Below are 23809 nucleotides of genomic sequence, written 5' to 3'. Positions count from 1 at the left end.
ACAATCGGTCTACTTAGGTGCTTTGGGCGGGAACCTGTCCGCCTGAGACCACTTGAGTAAGTTGAGTCTTGAACACCTTAAACTACCAAAGAAAATCTTATAATATAGTCTTTGGTGAACTCAATATCTTCCAGGAACCATAAGGAATTTGGCCAGTTCAATTGTATTGTTTGCCTTTCAATTAGAAAAGGAAATATTCACAAATATACCGCGATCACGAACACTCACAAGTTTAAACAAACTGCAACTTCGCTCTTCCTCTTGCAATTGCAATTGAGCTTCTTCTTAAGTTCTTCTTCTCATTCAATTTTCGTCTAAAGTTCGTAAAATATTCGATTGATTATTTCTTATTTCTTTTTATTTATGTGGATGATCATATTTTATTTATTTGATAAATTTAATATTTTTTTCACATTGATTACTATAGCAACTTATAAAGTATTCTAGCTGTAAGAAAATATATATTCCTAGTCTGAGTTCATAAAATATTCGATGAATTATTTCTTATTTCTTTTTATTTATGTGGATGATCATATTTTATTTATTTGATAAATTTAATATTTTTTTTCACCTCGATTACTATAGCAACTTATAAAGTATTCAATTCAATTTTCGTCTAAAGTTCATAAAATATTCGATGAATTATTTCTTATTTCTTTTTATTTATGTGGATGATCATATTTTATTTATTTGATAACTTTAATATTTTTTTTCACCTCGATCACTTTAGCAACTTATAAAGTATTCTAGCTGTAAGAAAATATATATTCCTAGTCTGAGTTCATAAAATATTCGATTAATTATTTCTTATTTCTTTTTATTCATGTGGATGATCATATTTTATTTATTTGATAAATTTAATATTTTTTTCACCTCGATTACTATAGCAACTTATAAAGTATTCTAGCTGTAAGAAAATATATATTCCTAGTCTGAGTTCGTAAAATATTCGATGAATGATTTCTTATTTCTTTTTATTTATGTGGATGATCATATTTTATTTATTTGATAACTTTAATATTTTTTTTTTCACATCGATTACTATAGCAACTTATAAAGTATTCTAGCTGTAAGAAAATATATATTCCTAGTCTGAGTTCATAAAATATTCGATTAATTATTTTTAATTTCCCTTTATTTATTTGGATGATTGTGTTTTATTTTCTAAATTTTTCCTTGTTTTTACTTCAATTACTTTAGTAACTTATAAAGTATCTTATATGCAAAACAAACTATAATCATAGTCAAACTGCGCATGCTACTTAGGTAGTCAAATCCTCAATATCTCTATACTATATATCGGGAATGATATCAAAAGACGCAATAATTATTATAGTATATAATTTATAACACGAAAATCCATTTGAAACATTTCTAGACACAACGTTTACATCTATGATCATAATTTGAGGCTGCTTTATCTAGCCCCACACTTAAACTAGAGCCCTAGGCCTACTGTAGGTTCCAGAGGTTTCATATATGAAGCCTCAAGACTATAGGCTACAACCTGTCTTTGGCTACAACCACCCAAACTAGGCCCTATGCCTATTGTAGGTTCTATATCTTTCAAATAATGATAATATATGACCCAAGACTATACAAGAAGCTCCCACTGCATAGTGGAAAGACTGAAGATATTAAGCCCTTATTGTTTTCTAAGTGGTTCGATAATGTGGTTTTGACAATTACTGTAGCATACTTACTCGTTTACTTGTTTTATAGTTCGATAATGTGGTTTTGGCAATTACTGTAGAATACTTACTTGTTTTGGGTAATTAAATCCAACCCTCCACTGAAGTCGAGTGAACTACTTCTCGGGCGGGTCCATATCAATCATCTAACGAAACATTTTCATTATAACTTATACAATTCCTTGATTGTAGCATCTTCCAAATTATATGATCTTGTGAAAAGCAATGTCTTTAGTTTCTTCTTAAATTCAATTTCTCCCTTTAGGTCCTTCATTTCAATTGGCAGTTTATTATGTCTAGGCGCGCAGTAGCTAAAAGCTGTGATGCTCTATAGATACTGTATACGAGAAACAAATAAATTAGGGTTTCCATGTGTGATAGGACAAGGAAAACAGTCCTTTAATTGAAGTAAGTGAAGTAAATACTCAAATTTACCATGTACTTTCCTGTCTCAAATTGTTTTTTATTTCACAAAATCTGAAACATATTATATCACGATATGCTTACTAGCACAATTCCCATAAACTTAGCCGTAATTTTCAACTCACAATTCTTCTCTATATAACTATAACTGTATCTTTATCACCATTGTCACAAATAACACTCTGAAACACAGTCAAGGATTTTATTATATTGACAGTTTCGCTTGCTGTTGGTTTAAAGGCACCCCGTGAATGGCAGAGGCAAGGGACAGTGACAATGCCCTAATTAGTGGGACTGTGGGACACGTATCTTCTCTCTACCTAAGGTAGGACTAGGGAGGATCAGGCAATGGATCCCTTTGTCCTACATAATATATGAAATTGGAATAACAACTGGAGAAATAACGGCATCGTTCTCCTCACTATGAACATTGCACACTACAATTTTTTTTTTTTAGTTTTCCATAGGACCTCCTGCAATGATTTTATGTTCATGTAATTTTCTTTATAACTGTTTTTTCTACTTTTAAATAAACAAATTTTGCAGACTATTAAATTATGATACATTTCTGTAATACCATATGTATGTATGTATGTATGTATGTATGTATGTATGTATGTATGTATGTATGTATACAGAGCAAATTCAGCTGCTTCTAGTCAACTGTTGGACAAATGCCTCAGACATGTTCTTATACTTTTTATTCGTGTATGGACTTTGGCAAGATTTCACCATTATGCTGACCGCTACGGATTGGAGATGGTGGGAAATGTTCGTCTGATTGTTCACAGCAAACCAAACTATTATGGGTGGCCCTGGCTAGTGCAGTTTTGCTGATCGAGGTATTACACAACCCTTTCATCACGTTGAGGTAGCCCCACTTAGAAAGATATATATATATATATATATATATATATATATATATATATATATATATATGTGTGTGTGTGTGTGTGTGTGTGTGTATATATATATATATATATATATATATATATATATATATATATATGTGTGTGTGTGTGTATATATATATATATATATATATATATATATATATATATATATATATATATATATATATACACACACACATATATATATATATATATATATATATATATATATATATATATATATATATATATGTGTGTGTGTGTGTGTGTGTGTGTGTGTGTGTATATGTATATATATATATATATATATATATATATATATATATATATATATATATATATATATATATATATAATGCTCATTCCACAGTTCCAAACCGGAAGCACACTAATTGAGAAGGTGCAAAGCGTTTTGTATCCACAAAATGGCAAAATTTATATCATTACTAACTATACCTTATATCTAATTTACACATTTCCTTTTTAAATGACAGATTTACTTTTTGAATTACACATTTTTACTATCTCCTTCATTGTATACTTTGTTGCTTGTTTTATTGGATTATCTATATCTTTCACACTAACGTGTTAATATGGGAGCCGTTACAACGGTATATACCCTTCACCAATTTATGGACCCGCTTTGGAGCAATGAATTTTCGGCGCGCAACTGTCAAATTAAGATTCTATTGTCTCGAGTTTCTTTGATAAAGGTGATATAATTGAAAGGTTAACTGAAAATAATAAGTATTAGATCCTTATTAAACTCCTTACCAGTTGTGTTAATAATGTCTTGTGTTGCTTTTATAACGAAGCATAGGCCTAGTGTTTATATGTACAGTATTCGTCAACTGATAGGCCTAATTTTAATTCAACCCTAGACCTAGCATTAAACTACGATAGTCTTTTATATAGACCTATTTAGTAAGGGGTATACCACATGGTATAGTGATGACCTTACGTCAGCTTGACTAGAAACAACTGTTTTTAGAATGATTTATTGTTAATTTGTTCTCATTTATATCCTTATTTCCTTTCCTCACTGGGCTATTTTTCCCCTATTGGAGCCCTTGGGCTTATAGCAAATTGCTTTTCCAACTAGGGTTTTAGCTTGGCTTGTAATAATAATAAGTCTATTAAACTTACACTACAGTGGCTGGTTATAATGCCTAGGCCTAAACATACAGTAGTAGGTGGGATTATCTTAGTTGTAAATTGATCATTATTAATCCTCTCAATCCACACCGACTTTACCCCATGATTACCACCCGGGCTCAATTTTGGCACATTTTACCCAAACTCCTTTTAGGGACCGTTTGTATAATGACGGACAGATCCTTCGGCGTGCATAGAACACCGCCTAACTAAATTTCCCCACCTAACCTAACCAACAAGCCGTGTCCTTACCTACTTACTTATATAATATTTGGGTAGAATCCCACCCAGCCATTACCGCTTGCCAGTACATAGAAACTTGACCTTACTTTTGTTTTTTGCAAGCGTACGACAGAGCAAAAGCCATTACATTTTGGTAATATTTCGATAGAGTCCTTAATATTTTTTGCTCCGCCGTAGGCTCCTATGTACTGGCAAGTGGTAATGGCTTGGTGGGACTGCCGAAATATTACCCTTACCTAATGGGAGGCTAACACCCCCCTGTGACCCCCCTTAGACTGCCGTATTCTTAGCGATAGGTTTGCAAAATAAGGGAATTATGGGGCATGGCTATCATCAAGCATACACCCCCCTTTTGAGCCTAAAAACTGTTAGTTCTATTAATTTTACGTTTTACTTTAGTATGGTGCTATATTAGCTGGAGACTGGAGTTGACATACTGGAATATATCTTTTCAAACACACCATTTTGAACCCTATTTCCATTTAGAGGAAATGAGTTGCGTTAGTGTGTGTTTATAAGTGTATTTTTCAAGTTATTTAGCCGTTAACACTAACCGTTGCTTAAGGATTAAGTAATTTTCTAGAATAAAGAGTGGACATAGATATATCTGAAAAACCATTTTTAAATATTTAACTTAGCCGGTGAATATATAATAGCTGAGCCTCCGGCGGCTCGACAGAAAAACACACAAAAACTCGCGAGCGATCGCTATGATGGTTGCGGGTGTGCCCACTAGCGCCAACTATCGGCCAGATACCGCATATACATGTAAACAGACCCAATTTTTCTCTGTCGGTCTGATCGACAAGACGTACCATTACTCGCTGTTAACCTGGAGTTTTTCAACAGTCTTGGTGAAGTACTTCCTTTTGGTTTGAGCTTTCGCAGTGCAGTTGTTTTATCTTCAACTTAAATCTTGAACTCTTTTTTGGATAGATTTAATTGTTGATGACTTTGGATTGTTTTTTTGGACTTTCTTTGACTTTTGAAAATGGCCGACCCTTCCCTTAGTACGGAAGTGTGTTTTAGGCTTTTAGCAATTATCTTATCACGTTATAAATTGTTGTTGTTAATTATAGATTTTCCTCTATATATTTTATATTTCAACCGCCTTTATTAGGCCTCTTCGATTAGCTTTCCATTTATAATAAACATCAAGATAAATTTTAATGATTTGTTTATATGCGACCTTTCCTATTCCTCCTCTAATCCGAGAGTAGGCGGTCCTAACTTGGAAACCGAAGTTAAACAACGTTGAGCCCTTTCAATCGTAAATAACTTTTACAGAGCAAATGATTTAAAACTTACTAAATGAATATTTTTTAGTAGATATTTTATGAAAGATTTTCTTTGAATAGTCTTCGTACTGTTTCAAAGATGAACTAACGTTTAGTTTATTTAGGCTACGCAGTTTGCGCTCTATCGTTACGATAGAGAGAGAGAGAATCACGGTTTCACTTTGCAGAAAGAGTAAATCGATTCTGACGTTTTGTTCATTCTTCTTTCAAACTTAAATGTTTTAAATACTATTTTAAAGGAACTTGTTAATTGAAAATCCTTTCAGTTTTTTCCTTTGGTCAAATAACCTGTTTATTGACGAAAGGTAAGTGGGCTCTTCTCTTCGGTGCGAAATCAAGAGAGAGAGAGAGAGAGAGAGAGAGAGAGAGAGAGAGAGAGAGAGAGAGAGAGAGAGAGATAGAGAGAGAGAGAGAGAGAGAGAGAGAGGAAGAGAGAACGTTCCGATCTTTATTCTCGTCCCAAGCGAGTAAGGTTGTTCTCGAGTCAGTTTTTTACTCTCGTCCCTAGTCTCTGTACGGGGAGAAAGGATAAAACGTTTTTAGTTTTTATTCTCGTCCCAAGGCACTGTACGGTGAGAGATTGAAAACGTAGTTTTGAATGAACTAGTGTTTAGTCTCCTTCCCAGCCACTGATCTTTTTATCTTAATATATGTTTACTGTTTTTTGCTTGTATTAATGTGCTTACATTATACGACTGATTTCGCAATTATAACCTTTTGATGAGGGTAGAATTGCGTGCTTCAGGTAGAAATCAGTTTTATTCATACCTAATGTGAATTGTTGAAAAATTCGATTTCAGTGAAGTAAGTGCAAAACAGAAAATCGTAGTGATAAAGTGATAATTGCGCAAAGTGTTATCAGTGTTGCGACCGAGGGTTCGTCTGTTCGTGCCTGTCGTTCGCCTAGTCCGAGACCTCTTGCAAGCTCCCAAGACCAGGGGAGAAGTAATGTCGTACGACTTATGGGTTCGAGAGGACTTGATCAGCGAACAGACGTTCCCTCTATGGTTTCAGGCGTGTCTCATCAACACCGCCCCTACCATAAGACGAGCGAGACGATTTTCTCCTCGTCATCCGAAGGCTTTTCGCATAAGAAACCGTGGAACAAGGTTTCGAGGCCCTTTAAGCGAAAGTCAGTCCTTTCAGGACAGGTCCAGCGTCCTGGTTATTGCCATTAGGACAGCTCTGACCCTATGCAGTCATCGGAAGACTGCTCGCCGCCTAAACAAAAGCGTAACACAGGCTCCGAGAGTCTTTTTGTAGGCAAGGTTTTGCAGTCACAGACGTTACCCTCGTCTCTTACCGCAACCATTCCCGTTGATCCTAAATGGGTTGTACGGCAAGACATGCAGAATAAGCTTGCCTCTCTTATGGAGGACTATTCTGTTGAGCAGGTTCACGATGATCCTCGCCGCTTAGCTGATCGAGATCTTGGCCGTCAGCCGCCCAAACGAGCCTTTGCTCGTCCTGTTGACATTGACATTACAAAGTCACGTCAATCGTGTTTTGTAGAGCCTCACTCGATGCAGTCATGTGTTGACTCTCAGCCGCTTGTGGACGTTCAGCCGCTGCCACTTGCTCTTGTTGACGTTCAGGACGTTCACCAACCAGCATAGTTGACTTGTTTTGACGTTGAGCGTCAAGCACCGCAGTCAAGAGTTGTTTTGACTGCTCAGTCTAAGCAGTCAAGGCAGTCTCGAGTTGACGTCGAACGTCCTCCCGCACCTGTTGTTGTTACTGGTCAGTCCTTTAAGCAGTTACATGACATAGCGTCCTTGACTGCTACTGTTGCTCCTTTGCGTGTGGACTCTGCTTGTCAAGCATTGCCACCACGGCAGGTCTCTCCCTTGCTTGAGACTCGGCTATTGTCGGACAAGGTTCCTTCAGATGAGGGAGTTGCTGATCCCCCTCCTACTGATATTCCCTTGAGGACTCTGTCAGACGGAGAGGAGCCTAAAGCTGCTCAGCCCTCTATGGACTTTAAATAAATCATGCTGATTTTTAAGGATCTTTGTCCGGATCTTTTTGTAACTGCTGCTCCTCGTTCGCCTAAACGTCAGAGTTTACACTAGGCCTAGCTACTTCGAAGCCGTTGTTTTCTAAACTAGTGCTCTCTCGCTCTTCTAAGAGAGCTTTACGTTTGCTAGGCGACTGGTTAATCACCAGGAGGAGTTTGGGGGAGACAGCCTTTGCTTTCCCTACTTTTAAGCTGGCTTATAGAGCGAGAGTCTGATATGACACGGGAGAAGTTCTCGGCTTGGGAGTTCTTGCCTCTGCCCAGATAGACTTCTCAAACCTCATAGACTCTCCCTGGCGCCTGGCCATGAGACGCTCCAAGATTTTATGGTCGACTTCAGAGCTAGACCATCTCCTGTTAGGAGTTTTTTCGAGCGTTTGAAGTTTTGCTGTACAATTATGTCATGCATAAACAAGGCTTTCAGGGATGGCTCCAATGATCTGACAGCCACGTTCTCTGCAGGAACAAGTCCCTCAGGGATGGCTCCAATGATCTGGCAGCCATGTTCACTGCAGGAGTACGTAAGAGGCAAGTGCGCTCAATGTATTCATTGTCAAGACAAACTTCATGATGAAGTCTACCAGGCTGTCTTGACAGCATTAATGGAAGGCGACTGGATGGTCCCTCTCGACCTTCAGGAGGCATACTTCCACATTCCTATACACCCGGATTCCCAACCGTTTCTGAGGTTTGTTTACAGGAATGTGGGGTACCAGTTTCGAGCCCTGTGCTTTGGCCTCAGTCCTGCTCCTCTCGTGTTTACGAGGCTCATGAGGAATGTGGCAAAATCCCTCCATCTATCGGGGATCCGAGCCTCCCTGTACTTGGACGACTAGCTTCTCAGAGCATCGTCCAGTCTTCGCTGTCTGCAGGATCTACATTGGACGTTGAGTCTGGCCAGGGAGTTGGGACTTTTGGTCAACCTAAAAGTCCCAACTGATCCCATCCCAGATTATTCTATATTTTGGGATGGAGATTCGCAGTCCAGTTTTTTTCGGGCTTTCCCGTCTGCCACCCGAATAGAACAACCCCTGCTCGAAGTCCAACTAATGCTGAAAAGAGAACGTTTGTTCAGTCAGGAGTTGGAACAGTCTCGTAGGGACTCTCTCATCCCTGGAGCAGTTTGTCTCACTAGGGAGACTACACCTTCTGCCTATCCGGTTCCATCTAGCCTCTCACTGGAACTAGGACAAGACGTTAGAGACGGTATCATTCCCAGTCTCCGAACCAGTAAAGGCATGCCTGAAATGGTGGGACAGCAATATCAGTCTGAGAGAGGGACTATCCCTTGCAGTCAAGAACCCAAACCACGTGTTGTTCTCAGACGCGTCGGATTTGGGTTGGGGTGCGACCCTGGACGGTCGGGAATGCTCGGGTCTGTGGACCTCAAGTCAGAAGAGCATGCACATCAACGGCAAGGAGCTATTAGCAGTCCACTTGGCTTTGATGATATTCGAAAGCTTCTTCGAAACTAAGTGGTAGAGGTCAACTCAGACAACACCACAGCTTTGGCGTACATCTCCAAGCAAGGAGGCACACACTCCTTCACGCTGCTCGAGATCGCAAGGGACCTTCTCTTATGGTCAAGAAATCGAGGCATCTCCCTGTTGACGAGATTCATCCAGGGGGACTTGAACGTCTTGTCAGACTGTCTCAGTCGGAGGGGTCAGGTGATACCCACGGAACGGACCCTCCACTAGGACGTGGGCAAGAGTCTTTGGGCTACTTGGGGTCAACCCACCATAGACCTCTTTGCCTCCTCGTTGACCAAAAGGTTACCAATCTATTGCTCTCCAGTCCTAGATACAGAAGCAATCCACATAGACGCGTTTCTACTGGATTGGTCTCTTCCGGACTTATATGCATTCCCACCATTCAAGATAGTCAACAAGGTACTGCAGAAGTTCGCCTCTCACGAAGGGACAAGGTTGACGTTGGTTGCTACCCTCTGGCCCGCGAGAGAGTGGTTCACCGAGGTACTTCAATGGCTGGTAGACTTTCCAAGAAGTCTTCCTCTAAGGGTAGATCTGTTACGTCAGCCCCACGTAAAGAATGTCCATCAAAGCCTCCCCGCTCTTCGTCTGACTTCCTTCAGACTATCGAAAGACTCAAGAGCTCGAGGCTTTTCGAAGGAGGCAGCCAGTGCGATTGCAAGAGCGAGGAGAGCTTCTACCATTAGAGTATTCCAGTCGAAGTGGGAAGTCTTTCGAGACTGGTGCAAGTCAGCATCTGTGTCCTCGTCCAGTACCTCTGTAGCCCAAATCGCAGATTTTCTTTTACATCTAAGAAAGGTTTCCCACGATTAAGGGCTACAGGAGCATGTTAGCTTCGGTCTTTCGACATAGAGGCTTAGATCTTTCCAACAATAAAGATCTCCAAGATCTCCTTAAGTCTTTCGAGACCTCTAAGGAACGTCGTTTGGCAACTCCTGGATGGAACTTAGACGTGGTCCTAAGGTTCCTCATGTCAGACAGGTTTGAGCCATTACATTCAGCCTCCCTGAAGGATCTCACCCTCAAGACACTTTTCCTAGTGTGCTTGGCTTCGGCTAAAAGGGTCAGTGAACTTCATGCCTTCAGTAAGAACATCGGCTTTTCTACAGAAAAAGCCACTTGTTCACTTCAACTTGGTTTCCTGGCCAAAAATTAACTGCCTTCTCGTCCTTGGCCTAAATCTTTTGATATTCCTTGCTTATCAGAGATCGTAGGCAACGAACTGGAAAGAGTATTATGTCCTGTTAGAGCTCTTAAGTTCTATTTAGCTCGTACTAAGTCATTACGAGGTAAATCTGAGGCATTATGGTGCTTAGTTAAGAAACCATTATTGCCTATGTCAAAGAATGCTTTGTCATATTTTATCAGATTTTTAATACGAGAAGCTCATTCTCACTTGAATGAGAAAGACCGATGTTTGCTTAAGGTTAAGACGCACGAAGTTAGAGCTATAGCAACCTCCGTGGCCTTCAAGCAAAATAAATCTCTGCAAAGTATTATGGACGCGACTTTTTGGAGAAGCAAGTCAGTGTTCGCGTCATTTTACTTAAAAGATGTCCAGACTCTTTACGAGGACTGCTACACACTGGGTCCATTCGTTGCAGCGAGTGCAGTAGTGGGTGAGGGTTCTACCACTACATTACCCTAATTCCAATATCCTTTTTAATCTGTCTCTTGAAATGTTTTTAATATTGTTTTTTGGGTTGTACGGAAGGCTAAGAAGCCTTTCGCATCCTTTTTGAATTGGCGGGTGGTCAAAGTCATTTCTTGAGAGCGCCCAGATTAGGGGTTTGATGAGGTCCTGTTGTATGGGTTGCAGCCCTTAATACTTCAGCTCCTGGGAGTCTTTCAGCATCCTAAGAGGATCGCTGGGCTTCGTGAGGAAGACAGACTAATAAGGCAGAGTAATCGTGTAAGTCAACTTCCTTACCAGGTACCTTTATATATTTGGGTTTTGTTATGATATAACTGTCAAAAACTCTAAGCATATACGCTGTAAACTTAATTAACTCTGGTCTCTACCCACCACCATGGGTGTGAATCAGCTATTATATATTCACCGGCTAAGTTAAATATTTAAAAATGATATTTTAATTATAAAATAAATTTTTGAATATACTTACCCGGTGAATATATAAATTAAAGGCCCCCCCTTCCTCCCCGATAGAGACCCAGCGGGATGAGAAGAATTGGGTCTGTTTACATGTATATGCGGTATCTGGCCGATAGTTGGCGCTAGTGGGCACACCCGCAACCATCATAGCAATCGCTCGCGAGTTTTTGTGTGTTTTTCTGTCGAGCCGCCGGAGGCTCAGCTATTATATATTCACCGGGTAAGTATACTCAAAAATTTATTTTATAATTAAAATATCATGTTTCGGAATGGAAGCCGTTCCGGAAGCTAACACACATTGATATGGTTTACCCTGGGGCATGGTAAGGACAGAATCTTAGAGGTTATTTTGGGGGTCATAGTCCCCCTTCCACCCCAGTAGGTAGGGATAGGAATCCTAATTTAACCATCTTTATAAATTGGAAAATAAAGGTTGAGTCTTGGATTTAGGAAATTGTATCATAAACTTGACAAATACTTATCAAACTGTTCGGTAGTTGCAAGAAAACAAATATTGTTGATAACTCAATGTAAATTATTAGGTTAGGTAACTAGATATGAAATACAGTGTACATAAGATTGCATTTCAAAGTCGAGATGGTTTGCGTTAGAATACCCTACGCAAGGTGATGCCTCATCATGCCCAATAGCTTGATGGTACCCAAAAACCCTGGTAGCGACTCCTGGTAACCTGATAATAACATTGACATGCATCCGTCTCCATATCAGCTGTTCACTTTTATTTTTCCGCCAGGTAGAATAAGGTCATATAGAGGTAGAGGTGTTTAATTGCACCATTTACAGTACTGTACCAGAAAATGCTTCATCAGGGCTACCCCACTCCCCCAAACCACACAGGTATAGTAGTAACTTCACCTGAGCTCCTAAATCTTACCAATAATGGTTATTATTATTATTACTAGACAAGCTACAACCCTAGTTGGAAAAACAAGATGCTATAAGTCCAAGGGCTCTAATAGGGAAAAATAGCCCAGTGAGGAAAGGAAATAAGGAAATAAATAAATGATGAGAACAAATTAACAGTAAATCATTCTAAAAACAGTAACAACGTCAAAACATATATGCCCTATATAAACTATTAACAACGTCAAAAACAGATATGTCATGTATAAACTATAAAAAGACTGATGATTTTATATGACTTGCACATCTATGCTTGGCTGAGTCAAAGAATAAGGATATGTAATGAGGGGTTTTACCTCCCTTTTTAACTATTGCTAAAGGTTAGAGGTGTCTGGTTTCAGTTCCAGCATCATCTGAAGAGACCCACACCAGAAAGTCAGTCGAACAAGGGCCCCCCCCCCATCTGGTGCCAAACCACACCAGTAACCTTCCCAGTAAAAAGCTTAAACTCTGTCCTAGGCTGGAATTGATCTTCTATCATGTACAGCTTTACAGTATATACGGTATATCTGAAATTCTTTGGCTCTCAGTATATTTACCCACATTGTAGATTGAGTCACAAGAAGACTTGCGACAGTTGTGCTGTACTCTATAAAAATTTTAAATTTCTTCTTCGCTTCCAGATCTGCCTACCGAGTTCAGGATGAGTCTGCTCAGCCCACCAGCAGAATTTCCCTTTCCATTTCCACCTTATGATATTCAGCAGGATTTCATGAAAAACTTGTTTGATACGCTTGAAAAGGGACAGCTAGGCATATTTGAAAGTCCAACTGGGACGGTAAGATATTTTTAAAGTGGTTCATATTTTTTTTTACTATGAATTTTCAACCATTTGATTAACCCTTTTACCCCCAAAGGACATACTGGTACGTTTCACAAAAGCCATCCCTTTACCCCCATGGACGTACCGTACGTCCTTGCAAAAAAATGCTATAAAAATATTTTTTTCAATATTAAACTTAGCCGGTGATCATATAGCTGTCAGCTCTGCTGCCCGACAGAAAAACCTAAGGACAAAATACGCCAGCGATCGCTATACAGGTGGGGGTGTACATCAACAGCGCCATCTGTCGCGCAGGTACTCAAGTACTCCATGTCAACACAGAACCAATTTTCTCTCTGTCGTGCCACCGGCAAGACCTACTAAATACGCTGTTGCTTTCTGGATTGATTTTCACGTTATTTGGTGAAGTATTCATTTCTGGCTATTAGCTTTCGCTGTGCAGAGGTTATCTTCAATACTTCCTTGCATTCTTTTATTGAATTTTGGATTAATTGTTGATGACTTGGATAGATTTTGAATTCCCCCTTTTGACTAATTCAAGATGTCTGACCCTTCTCAAGTTCCCAAGTACAGGAAGTGTAGCGCTAGGGACTGTTCAAGGCGTCTTCCGAAGGCCTCTATCGATCCACACACCATTTGTTCCAATTGTCGGGGTAAATCCTGTCAATTGGAAGATCGGTGTGAGGAATGCGCTGGGCTTTCGGAATTCGATTTTCAAGAATTCCTGAAATATTCACGTAGGCTAGAGAGAGATAGAGTCAGGAGGAGTTTGTCTCGCTCAGTTGATTATTCCTCTCCCCATGCCCCACAACCTATTCCTTCCCCTGTAGTGGTTGCTCCTGAGCCCCCTTCTAGCACTCAACAACCTTCGATGGCAGATATGATGCGTGCCATTCAGGCTCTGGGTGAGAGAGTCGAGTCTTTGGCGAGTGACCGCAACCTACTCATGGCTGACGTCAGGGAGTTGAAGGGTAAAAGTGCAGTGGGAAGTGAAGTGGTTAGTGCAGTGAAAAGTGTTAGTGTTACGCATGAAGGTGCGTCTGTTCGTGCCTGTCGTCCTCCCAGTCCGGGACCTCTTGCAAGCTCCCAAGCCCAGGGGAGAAGCAATGTCGTACGACCAAAGGGTTCGACAGGCTTTAATCAGCAGACAGACGTTCCCTCCGTGGTTTCGGACGTATCTTTCCCAGATCGTCCCACCCACAAGAAGACGAGTGAGCCCGTTCATTCCTCGTCTGCGGAAGAGGTTTCACGCAAGAAACGATGGACCGAGGTCTCACGTCCTCTTAAACGCAAGGTCCCTTCCGCGCCAGTCCAACGGCCCAGGTGTAGCCACTGGGTCAGTTCGGACTCGCCGCAGTCTTCTGACGACTCCACACCTCCTAAGAGAGGCAAAGCGGTACCGCAACAGGCAGTAACACCGTCTGTTGCCGCACCTGCCGCTGTAGATCCTAAGTGGTCTTGGCTTCAGTCTATGCAGACTCAGTTAGCTACGTTCATGCAGGAGTATCGTGCGGAGAAGGTTGACGCTGCACCCGTTAGCCTACTCCCTACCACGGTTGTGCGCCCAGCAGACGCTGACGCTACCTGCTCCCGCACAGCAGCTGTGAGGGTACCTCCACCCATGCGCAGTCGACCCTGCCAGACGCATGTTGACGTTCACCGACGCACGGAACCCTCCGTGGATGTTCGCGTGTTACCACAACAACAGGAGGGTGGAGTTAAGTTGCCGTGTTTTGACGCTGTGCGTCAACCTCCGCAACCCACTGTGGTTCCCGCTACTCAACCGCAGTCAGGAGTAGACGCCTTGTGTCCCCACACAGCTATGATGGTTGCCAGTTCTCAGACTGACCAGCGTTTACATGAACTTGGGTCCAGTGCAGCCACGCATGCACCCGTGCTGCCGGACTCAGCCGCCCAGCGTTTACCTACTCCTTTGCCGCTTCCTCCTCAACATTCAGACGATGGACTCTCTGATGATGACGAAGCTGCGCATCTTGACGACCAACACTCTGACATCGACGAACCCAAGACTTCGCCTCCCTCCTTAGACTTTAGGAAAGTGCTTGCGCTGTTCAAGGATTTATATCCTGATCAGTTTGTGTCTGCAGCACCACGCTCGCCTCCCTCTGAGTTCGCTTTAGGCATGCAGTCTGCCGCACCTGCCTTTACGAAGCTCGTACTCGCTCGCTCGTCCAAGAGAGCTTTAAGAGTACTAGGGGATTGGTTGCAGTCCAAGAAGCAGCTTGGGAAGACAGCCTTCATGTTTCCCCCGGCCAAGCTTGCTTCCAGATCTAGCGTCTGGTATGCCACGGGAGAGGTTCTCGGCTTGGGAGTTCCTGCCTCTGCCCAGGGCGACTTCTCAAGTCTGGTAGACTCTCCCCGCAGGCTGGCCATGAGACGCTCCAAGATTTGTTGGACTCCTTCGGATATGGACCATCTTATGAAAGGAGTCTTTCGAGCTTTCGAAGTCTTTAACTTCTTGGACTGGTGTTTGGGAGCGTTGAGCAGGAAGACCTCCCCTTCTGACAGGGAAACTTCCATGCTCATTATGTCCTGCATGGACAAAGCCATCCGGGATGGTTCTAGTGAGCTTGCGGCTTCTTTCGTGTCCGGGGTCCTCAAGAAGCGGGATCACCTTTGCTCCTTCTTGTCAGCTGGAGTCACCCCATGTCAAAAGTCGGAGCTCATGTTTGCTCCGCTCTCGAAGTGTCTCTTCCCTGAAGAGTTGATCAAGGAGATTGCTGCTTCCTTGATCCAGAAAGACACTCATGATCTGGTTGCGTCTTCCGCACGCAAAGTCACACCTCCCTCCGTGCCTAGACCCAGGATGGACACTCCAGCGTCAAGGTTCATTCCGCCCTTTCGTGGCAGAGCCTCCAGCAGAGGAGGTGCTCGTGCCGAAGGTCAACGTTGGAGCAAGAAGAAGGGTTCCAAGTCCTTCAGAGGCAGAGTCTGACTGCCTCCTTCTTCAGACAGCAGTGGGAGCCAGGCTCAAGAACTACTGGCAAGCCTGGGAGAACAGGGGCGCAGACGCTCAGTCTGTGAAGTTACTCAGAGAGGGGTACAAGATTCCATTCTTGCGCAAACCCCCTCTAGCAACAACTCCCATCGACCTCTCTCCCAGGTACAGAGAGGAGGACAAGAGACTAGCTTTGCAGCAAGAGGTGTCTCTCTTACTACAAAAGGGAGCGGTAGTCAAAGTCCGGGACCATCAATCCCCGGGCTTCTACAACCGTCTCTTCTTAGTGGCGAAGAAGACATGAGGGTGGAGGCCGGTGCTAGACGTCAGTGCTCTGAATGTCTTTGTCACAAAGCAGACGTTCACCATGGAGACGACAAAGTCTGTTCTAGCATCGGTCAGGAAGGAAGACTGGATGGTCTCGTTAGACCTAAAGGACGCTTACTTTCACGTCCCCATCCACCCAGATTCCCAACCTTTCCTAAGGTTCGTTTTCGGGAAGGTTGTATACCAGTTTCAAGCCCTGTGCTTTGGCCTAAGCACGGCACCTCTTGTTTTTACGAAACTGATGAGGAATATTGCCAAATTCCTGCATTTAGCAGACATCAGAGCCTCCCTCTATTTGGACGACTGGCTTCTAAGAGCTTGGTCAAGTCGTCGCTGTCTGGAGAATCTAACTTGGACTCTAGATCTGACCAAGGAATTGGGTCTCCTGGTCAATATGGAAAAGTCCCAACTCGTCCCATCCCAGACTATAGTCTACCTAGGTATGGAGATTCAGAGTCTAGCTTTTCGGGCTTTTCCGTCGGCCCCCAGAATCAGTCAAGCCCAAGGATGCATCCAGAACATGCTGAAGAAGGACCGATGTTCAGTCAGACAGTGGATGAGTCTGATAGGGACGCTTTCATCACTGGACCAGTTCATCGCGTTAGGGAGACTCCACCTCCGCCCCCTTCAATTTCACCTGGCTGTTCACTGGAGAAAGGACAAGACGCTAGAAGCGGTCTCGATTCCTGTTTCCGAGAAGATGAAGTCTTCACTGACTTGGTGGAAGAACAACATTCTCCTCAGGGAGGGTCTGCCACTGGCTGTTCAGACCCCCAACCACCTTCTCTTCTCGGACGCATCGGACACGGGCTGGGGTGCGACTTTGGACGGTCGGGAATGCTCGGGCACGTGGAATACGGATCAAAGAACGTTGCACATCAACTGCAAGGAGCTATTGGCAGTTCATCTGGCCTTGAGAAGCTTCAAGTCCCTCCTTCTAGGCAAGGTAGTGGAGGTGAACTCCGACAACACCACAGCCCTGGCGTACATCTCCAAGCAAGGAGGGACTCATTCGATGACGTTGTACGAGATCGCAAGGGACCTCCTCACCTGGTCAAGAGATCGAAATATATCCCTAGTAACGAGGTTCATTCAAGGCAACATGAATGTCACGGCAGACCGCCTCAGCCGGAAGGGTCAAATCATCCCAACAGAGTGGACCCTTCACAAGAATGTATGCAACAGGCTATGGGCCCTGTGGGGTCAGCCTACCATAGATCTGTTTGCAACCTCGATGACCAAGAGGCTCCCAATTTATTGCTCACCGATTCCGGACCCAGCAGCAGTTCACATAGATGCCTTTCTTCTGGATTGGTCCCATCTAGACCTTTATGCATTTCCCCCGTTCAAGATTGTCAACAGAGTACTGCAGAAGTTCGCCTCTCACGAAGGGACAAGGTTGACGTTGGTTGCTCCCCTCTGGCCCGCGAGAGAATGGTTCACCGAGGTACTGCAATGGCTAGTAGACGTTCCCAGAACACTTCCTCTAAGAGTGGACCTTCTGCGTCAGCCGCATGTAAAGAAGGTACACCCAAGCCTCCACGCTCTTCGTCTGACTGCCTTCAGACTATCGAAAGACTCTCGAGAGCTAGAGGCTTTTCGAAGGAGGCAGCCAGAGCGATTGCTAGAGCAAGGAGGACATCCACTCTTAAAGTCTACCAGTCAAAGTGGGAAGTCTTCCGAAGCTGGTGCAAGTCGAGATCAGTATCCTCAACCAGTACCTCTGTAACTCAGATAGCTGACTTCCTTTTATACCTTAGGAAGGAAAGATCTCTTTCAGCTCCCACGATCAAGGGTTACAGAAGCATGTTGGCAGCAGTCTTCCGTCACAGAGGCTTAGATCTCTCCTACAACAAAGATCTACAGGACCTCCTTAAGTCTTTTGAGACCTCGAAGGAGCGTCGATTGGCCACACCAGGTTGGAACTTAGACGTGGTACTAAGGTTCCTTATGTCAGCAAGGTTCGAGCCACTTCAATCAGCCTCTTTTAAAGATCTCACTCTGAAGACTCTTTTCCTCGTCTGCTTAGCAACAGCTAAAAGAGTCAGTGAGATACACGCCTTCAGCAGGAACATCGGATTTACATCTGAGACGGCTACATGTTCCTTACAGCTTGGTTTTCTAGCTAAAAACGAACTTCCTTCTCGTCCTTGGCCCAAATCGTTCGAGATTCCAAGCCTTTCTAATTTGGTTGGAAATGAGCAAGAAAGAGTACTATGCCCTGTTAGAGCTCTTAAGTACTATTTGAAACGTACTAAGCCATTACGAGGACAGTCAGAAGCTTTATGGTGCGCTATTAAGAAACCCTCTTTACCTATGTCGAAGAATGCAGTTTCTTATTATATCAGACTTTTAATTCGAGAAGCTCACTCCCATCTGAATGAGGAGGACCATGCTTTGCTGAAGGTAAGGACACATGAAGTTAGAGCTGTCGCAACTTCAGTGGCCTTCAAACAAAACAGATCTCTGCAGAGTGTAATGGATGCAACCTATTGGAGAAGCAAGTCAGTGTTCGCATCATTTTACCTTAAAGATGTCCAGTCTCTTTACGAGAACTGCTACACCCTGGGACCATTCGTAGCAGCGAGTGCAGTAGTGGGTGAGGGCTCATCCACTACATTCCCCTAATCCCATAACCTTTTTTTAATCTTTCTCTTGAAATGTTTTTTATTGTTGTTTTTGGGTTGTCCGGAAGGCTAAGAAGCCTTTCGCATCCTGGTTGATTTGGCGGGTGGTCAAATTCTTTTCTTGAGAAGCGCCTAGATTAGAGGTTTTGATGAGGTCCTTTAGTATGGGTTGCAACCCTTCATACTTCAGCTCCTAGGAGTCGCTCAGCATCCTATGAGGATCGCGAGGCTCAGTAAGGAAGACGTACTTAAAAAGGCAGAGTAATTGTTCAAGTTGACTTCCTTACCAGGTACTTATTAATTTTATGTTTGTTATTTTGAATAACTGCTAAAATGAAATACAAAATACTTAGCTCTTAATGTTAACATATATGCTGGTCTCTACCCACCCCCCTGGGTGTGAATCAGCTATATGATCACCGGCTAAGTTTAATATTGAAAAATGTTATTTTCATTAGTAAAATAAATTTTTGAATATACTTACCCGGTGATCATAAATTAAAGGACCCACCCTTCCTCCCCAATAGAGACCCAGTGGGCCGAGGAGAAAATTGGTTCTGTGTTGACATGGAGTACTTGAGTACCTGCGCGACAGATGGCGCTGTTGATGTACACCCCCACCTGTATAGCGATCGCTGGCGTATTTTGTCCTTAGGTTTTTCTGTCGGGCAGCAGAGCTGACAGCTATATGATCACCGGGTAAGTATATTCAAAAATTTATTTTACTAATGAAAATAACATTTTTTACATATTTTTGATATTTTTTTGAGAAAATTCAGGCATTTTCCAAGAGAATGAGACCAACCTGACCTCTCTATGACAAAAATTAAGGCTTTTAGAGCAATTTAAAAAAAATATACTGCAAAATGTGCTGGGAAAAAAATAACCCCCTGGGGGTTAAGGGTTGGAAATTTCCAAATAGCCTGGGGGTAAAAGGGTTAAAAGATACTGTACCTATGTCCCTGTATTATTCTTATCAACAAAATTGGAAGAACATTCTGTATTATCTTATGTCAGTAGAATACAGTAAAGTACATTAAGAATTGGTTAACAGATCTTGATGAATATAGTTGAAAGCAGATAGTCAACTTGTAGTAAATATGGTAAAGATTTGTCAGTTTTGCTGCTTTGGAAATTATCTCCCATATTGTGATTGCAATTGCTCCATACTGAAAAGATCATCAAGTAAGCCTTCACTGTATTCCATGACAACATTAAAAAATGCCCAGTACCATTGATTCTCTAATACTCTATTACAGGTACTATAGTTTAATTTTGGTACTGTATTCAGTGTTGAGTTACCGTAACCAAATCAGACATGTTCTCTACTGGAGGTCTCTATTGATATAACTAATATATCAGGCTTTTGGACTGTGGTATGGTGTTTCTTTATACCTTACTAGATATTGTAGCTAACAGCTAGTGTTTTTGTGTCAGAGAGCACCACAAAGCTATTCTCTATCACAGCCTTATGAGATGTAGCTTAGATACTGACATAGAGGTTCTTTCATGTCCAGTGGGAACCCTCACCCAAAGGTTTAAAAGGTTCTTCATATCTCTTATTACCCTACATCAAAGTATTGCCAAAAGCAATCTCTTTTTGGCAGATATTGGGATTCATTTGGCATATGAATTGGATTAGTGTATATTAGAGAAGTTGTTAGCAATATCTAACAATTCTGCCTAGAGAATGTAACTTGAAGGAATTTTCTGTAAACAGTATAATACAGTATATGCATGTTTTTCAATATTAATCTTACCCGATAATCATGTAGCTGTCAACTCCGTTGCCCGACAGAATTCTACGGACGGGATACGCCAGCGATCGCTATACAAGAGGGGGGTGTACTCACCAGCGCCACCTGTGGCCAGGTACTGCAGTACTTCTTGTTGACACCACCTCAATTTTTCCTCTGTCGTGCTTCCGGCAAGACCTACATGGATACGCTTATAATTTTGGAGTCTTTGTTCACGGTTTTGGTGAAGTATTGCTCTGAGATTTCAGCTTTCGCTATACAGGAAGCTTTTCCCTTAGCTTAGATAGCTTTTGGATTAATTTTGATTTATGGTATAACGATCTTTAGCTTTAATTTGGAATCCCCCTTGACTGTTCTCTGATTCAAGATGTCCGACCATTCTCAAGCTCCTCCCCAAAGACGATGTAGGACTTGTATTAGGCGGCTTCCGAAGGCCTCGGTTGATCCTCACACCGTTTGTTCCGACTGTAGGGGAAAATCCTGTCAGTTGGAAGATCGATGTGAGGAATGTGCCGGACTTTCGGAACTTGATTTTATTCGATTCCTCAAGTATACCACTAAGTTAGAGAGAGAGAGAGTTAGGAGGAGTTCGGCTCGCTCTTTACTTTATTCCTCCCCCCATGATCCTCAACCTTTTCCTCCCCCTGTAGTGGCTACCCCCGAACCTACTATTAGTGCTCAGCCTGATATGTCAGATGTTTTACGTGCCATTCAGGCTTTAGGTGATAAGGTGGAGTCGGTAGTGAGTGACCACAAGTTCCTTTTGGCAGACGTCAAGGAACTTAAAGTGAAAAGTGCAGTGGGAAGTGGTAGTGCCAGTGCTGTGCCTAGTGCTAGTGTCAGTGTCAGTGTTGCGCGTGAGGATACTTCTGTGCGTGCCAGTCGTCCTCCCAGTCCGGGACCTCTTGCAAGCTCCCAAGCCCAGGGGAGAAGCAATGTCGAAGGGCAAAAGGGTTCGGCAGGCCTTGATCGGCGCACAGTAGTATCCTCAGTGGTTGCGGGCGTATCTTATAGAGATCGTCACTTCCACTCTCAGACGATTGAGCCCTTAATATCCTCGTCTGCGGAAGATTTTTCGGGGAGAAAACGCTGGACTCAGGCCTCAAGACCTCTTAAGCGTAAAGTCCAGACCGCGCGAGTCCAACAGCCAGGGTGTAGCCATTGGGCTAGCTCGGACTCGCCGCAGTCATCAGGTGACTGCACGCCTCCTAAGAGAGGTAAGGCGCTGCCTCAGCAGACCTCAACTTCTGTTAAAGCTATGCCTCAACAGACCTCTACTTCTGTTGATCCTAAGATGGCTATGCTGCAGACTATGCAGTCGCAGCTTGCGGTGTTGATGCGGGAGTTTCAGGCAGAGAAGGTTAATACACCTCCTCCTGCGAGCGCTCCTCCTCCTCTGCGCAGTCCAATCTGCCAGACGTATGAGGTTGAGGTTCCTCAAGCTACCTCCATGCGTGAGCTGCCGCGTTGGGAGTTGCCAGATACCAGCGCTGTGCAGCAACCTCCACTTTCCTTGAGGCAGGAGCCTCTTACCACGCAGCAACCTCCTCAACAATGGGGGCAGGAGCCTTATGCTTTACAACCTCCTCTACCCTTGAGGCAGGAGTATCTTGCATTACAACCATCCTCGAGGCAGCAACCTCTTGAGGTACGACAACCTCTACCATCCTTGAGGCAGCCACCTCAACTCTCGCAGCAGCCACCTCCACTTTCCTCGAGGCGAGAACCTCAACTCTCGAGGCAAGCACCTCAAGAACCTCAACTCGTGAGACAAGAGCCTCTCTCTGCGCAGCCACCTCAACCCTTGAAGCAAGCGCAACTCTTGAGGCAGGAACCTCATGCTATGAGTCAGCCACCTCAACGCATGCATCTGCCACTTTCTCCTCAGCTTGAGCCTCTTCCCAGTCAACTTGAACCGCAGTCTATGCAGCATGAGCCTCATGCTTTACTACAATCGCCTCTCACCACGCTTGCTCCTCAGACCTCCGCAGAACCTCCTTCATCCCAGCCTCATGACTTTGTCATTACCAGCCCTCATCCTCTTCAACAGAGACTTGAGGATGAATCCGCAAGTGCGCATGCACCCGCTCTTCAGGATTCAGCCATTCAGCAGACCGCTTTAACTTTACCTCTCGCTTCTCAACCCTCAGGTGATGAGGTTTCTGAGGATGAAGCTGCTCACCTGGATGATCCTTCATCTGACGTGGAGGAACCCAAGTCATTGCCACCCTCCATCGACTTTCGCAAGGTCCTGGCTCTGTTCAGAGAACTTTACCCGGATCACTTTGTTTCTGCTACCCCTCGCTCTCCTCCATCCGAGTTCTCTCTAGGCATGCAACCTGTTAAGTCTGCCTACACTAAGCTCGTCTTCGCTAGATCTTCAAAGAGAGCTTTGAGAATGTTAGGGGATTGGTTGCAGTCCAAGCAGCAACTGGGAAAGACGTCTTTTATGTTTCCACCTCCTAAGCTGACGTCTAAGGCGGGCGTCTGGTATGCCACAGGAGAGGAACCAGGCTTGGGGGTCCCTGCCTCTGCCCAGGCTGACTTCTCAAGTTTGGTTGACTCTCCACGAAGGTCGGCTATGAGACGCTCTAAGGTCTGCTGGACCTTTTCTGACCTGGACCACTTCTTGAAGGGAGTCTTTCGCGCCTTTGAAATTTTTAATTTTCTCGACTGGTGCCTGGGGGCCTTGAGCAAGAAGACTGCCCCATCTGACAAAGACTCGGCCATGCTGATCATGTCCTGTATGGACAAAGCAATTCGCGATGGTTCCGGCGAACTTGCCTCTATGTTTGTATCGGGAGTCCTCAAGAAAAGGGAACAATTTTGCTCCTTCCTTTCCACTGGTATCACCTCTTGCCAAAGGTCACAGTTACTTTTTGCTCCTCTTTCTAAGTTCCTGTTTCCTGAGGATCTTATCAAGGAATTGTCTGCGGCTCTTATTCAGAAGGACACGCATGATCTTGTGGCCTCTTCAGCACGGAAGGCTAAGGTTGCTCCTTCAGTTCCTAGAACTTACCGCACCCCAGTGGCTGATACTCCTGCTACTAGATTTATTCCGCCCTTTCGTGGCAGAGCCCCCAGCCGAGGAGGTACCCGCCCAGA

The 23809-nt window shown here is 43.4% G+C and overlaps 1 protein-coding gene across 3 annotated transcripts in view; it reads left to right on the top strand.

The window, feature by feature from the left end:
- The first annotated feature begins 3600 nt into the window (after positions 1–3600).
- LOC137617317 (ATP-dependent DNA helicase DDX11) overlaps positions 3601–23809 on the top strand; it is a 102177-nt gene continuing 81968 nt past the window's right edge. For 2 of the 3 annotated variants that reach the window (XM_068347327.1, XM_068347325.1), the window contains exons 1-2: positions 3601–3720; positions 12874–13028. In XM_068347327.1, coding sequence (XP_068203428.1) covers positions 12894–13028 — 135 coding nt within the window. In that variant the 5' untranslated portion in view covers positions 3601–3720; positions 12874–12893. Of the gene's footprint in view, positions 3737–12873; positions 13029–23809 lie in introns of all 3 variants that reach the window. The other variant, XM_068347326.1, reaches the window with a different exon arrangement.

This window comes from Palaemon carinicauda, chromosome 23, assembly GCF_036898095.1.
Source record: "Palaemon carinicauda isolate YSFRI2023 chromosome 23, ASM3689809v2, whole genome shotgun sequence".
NCBI lineage: Eukaryota > Metazoa > Arthropoda > Malacostraca > Decapoda > Palaemonidae > Palaemon > Palaemon carinicauda.
Note: the sequence above shows the minus strand (reverse complement) of the source record. Positions and strands in the feature narration are given on the sequence as shown.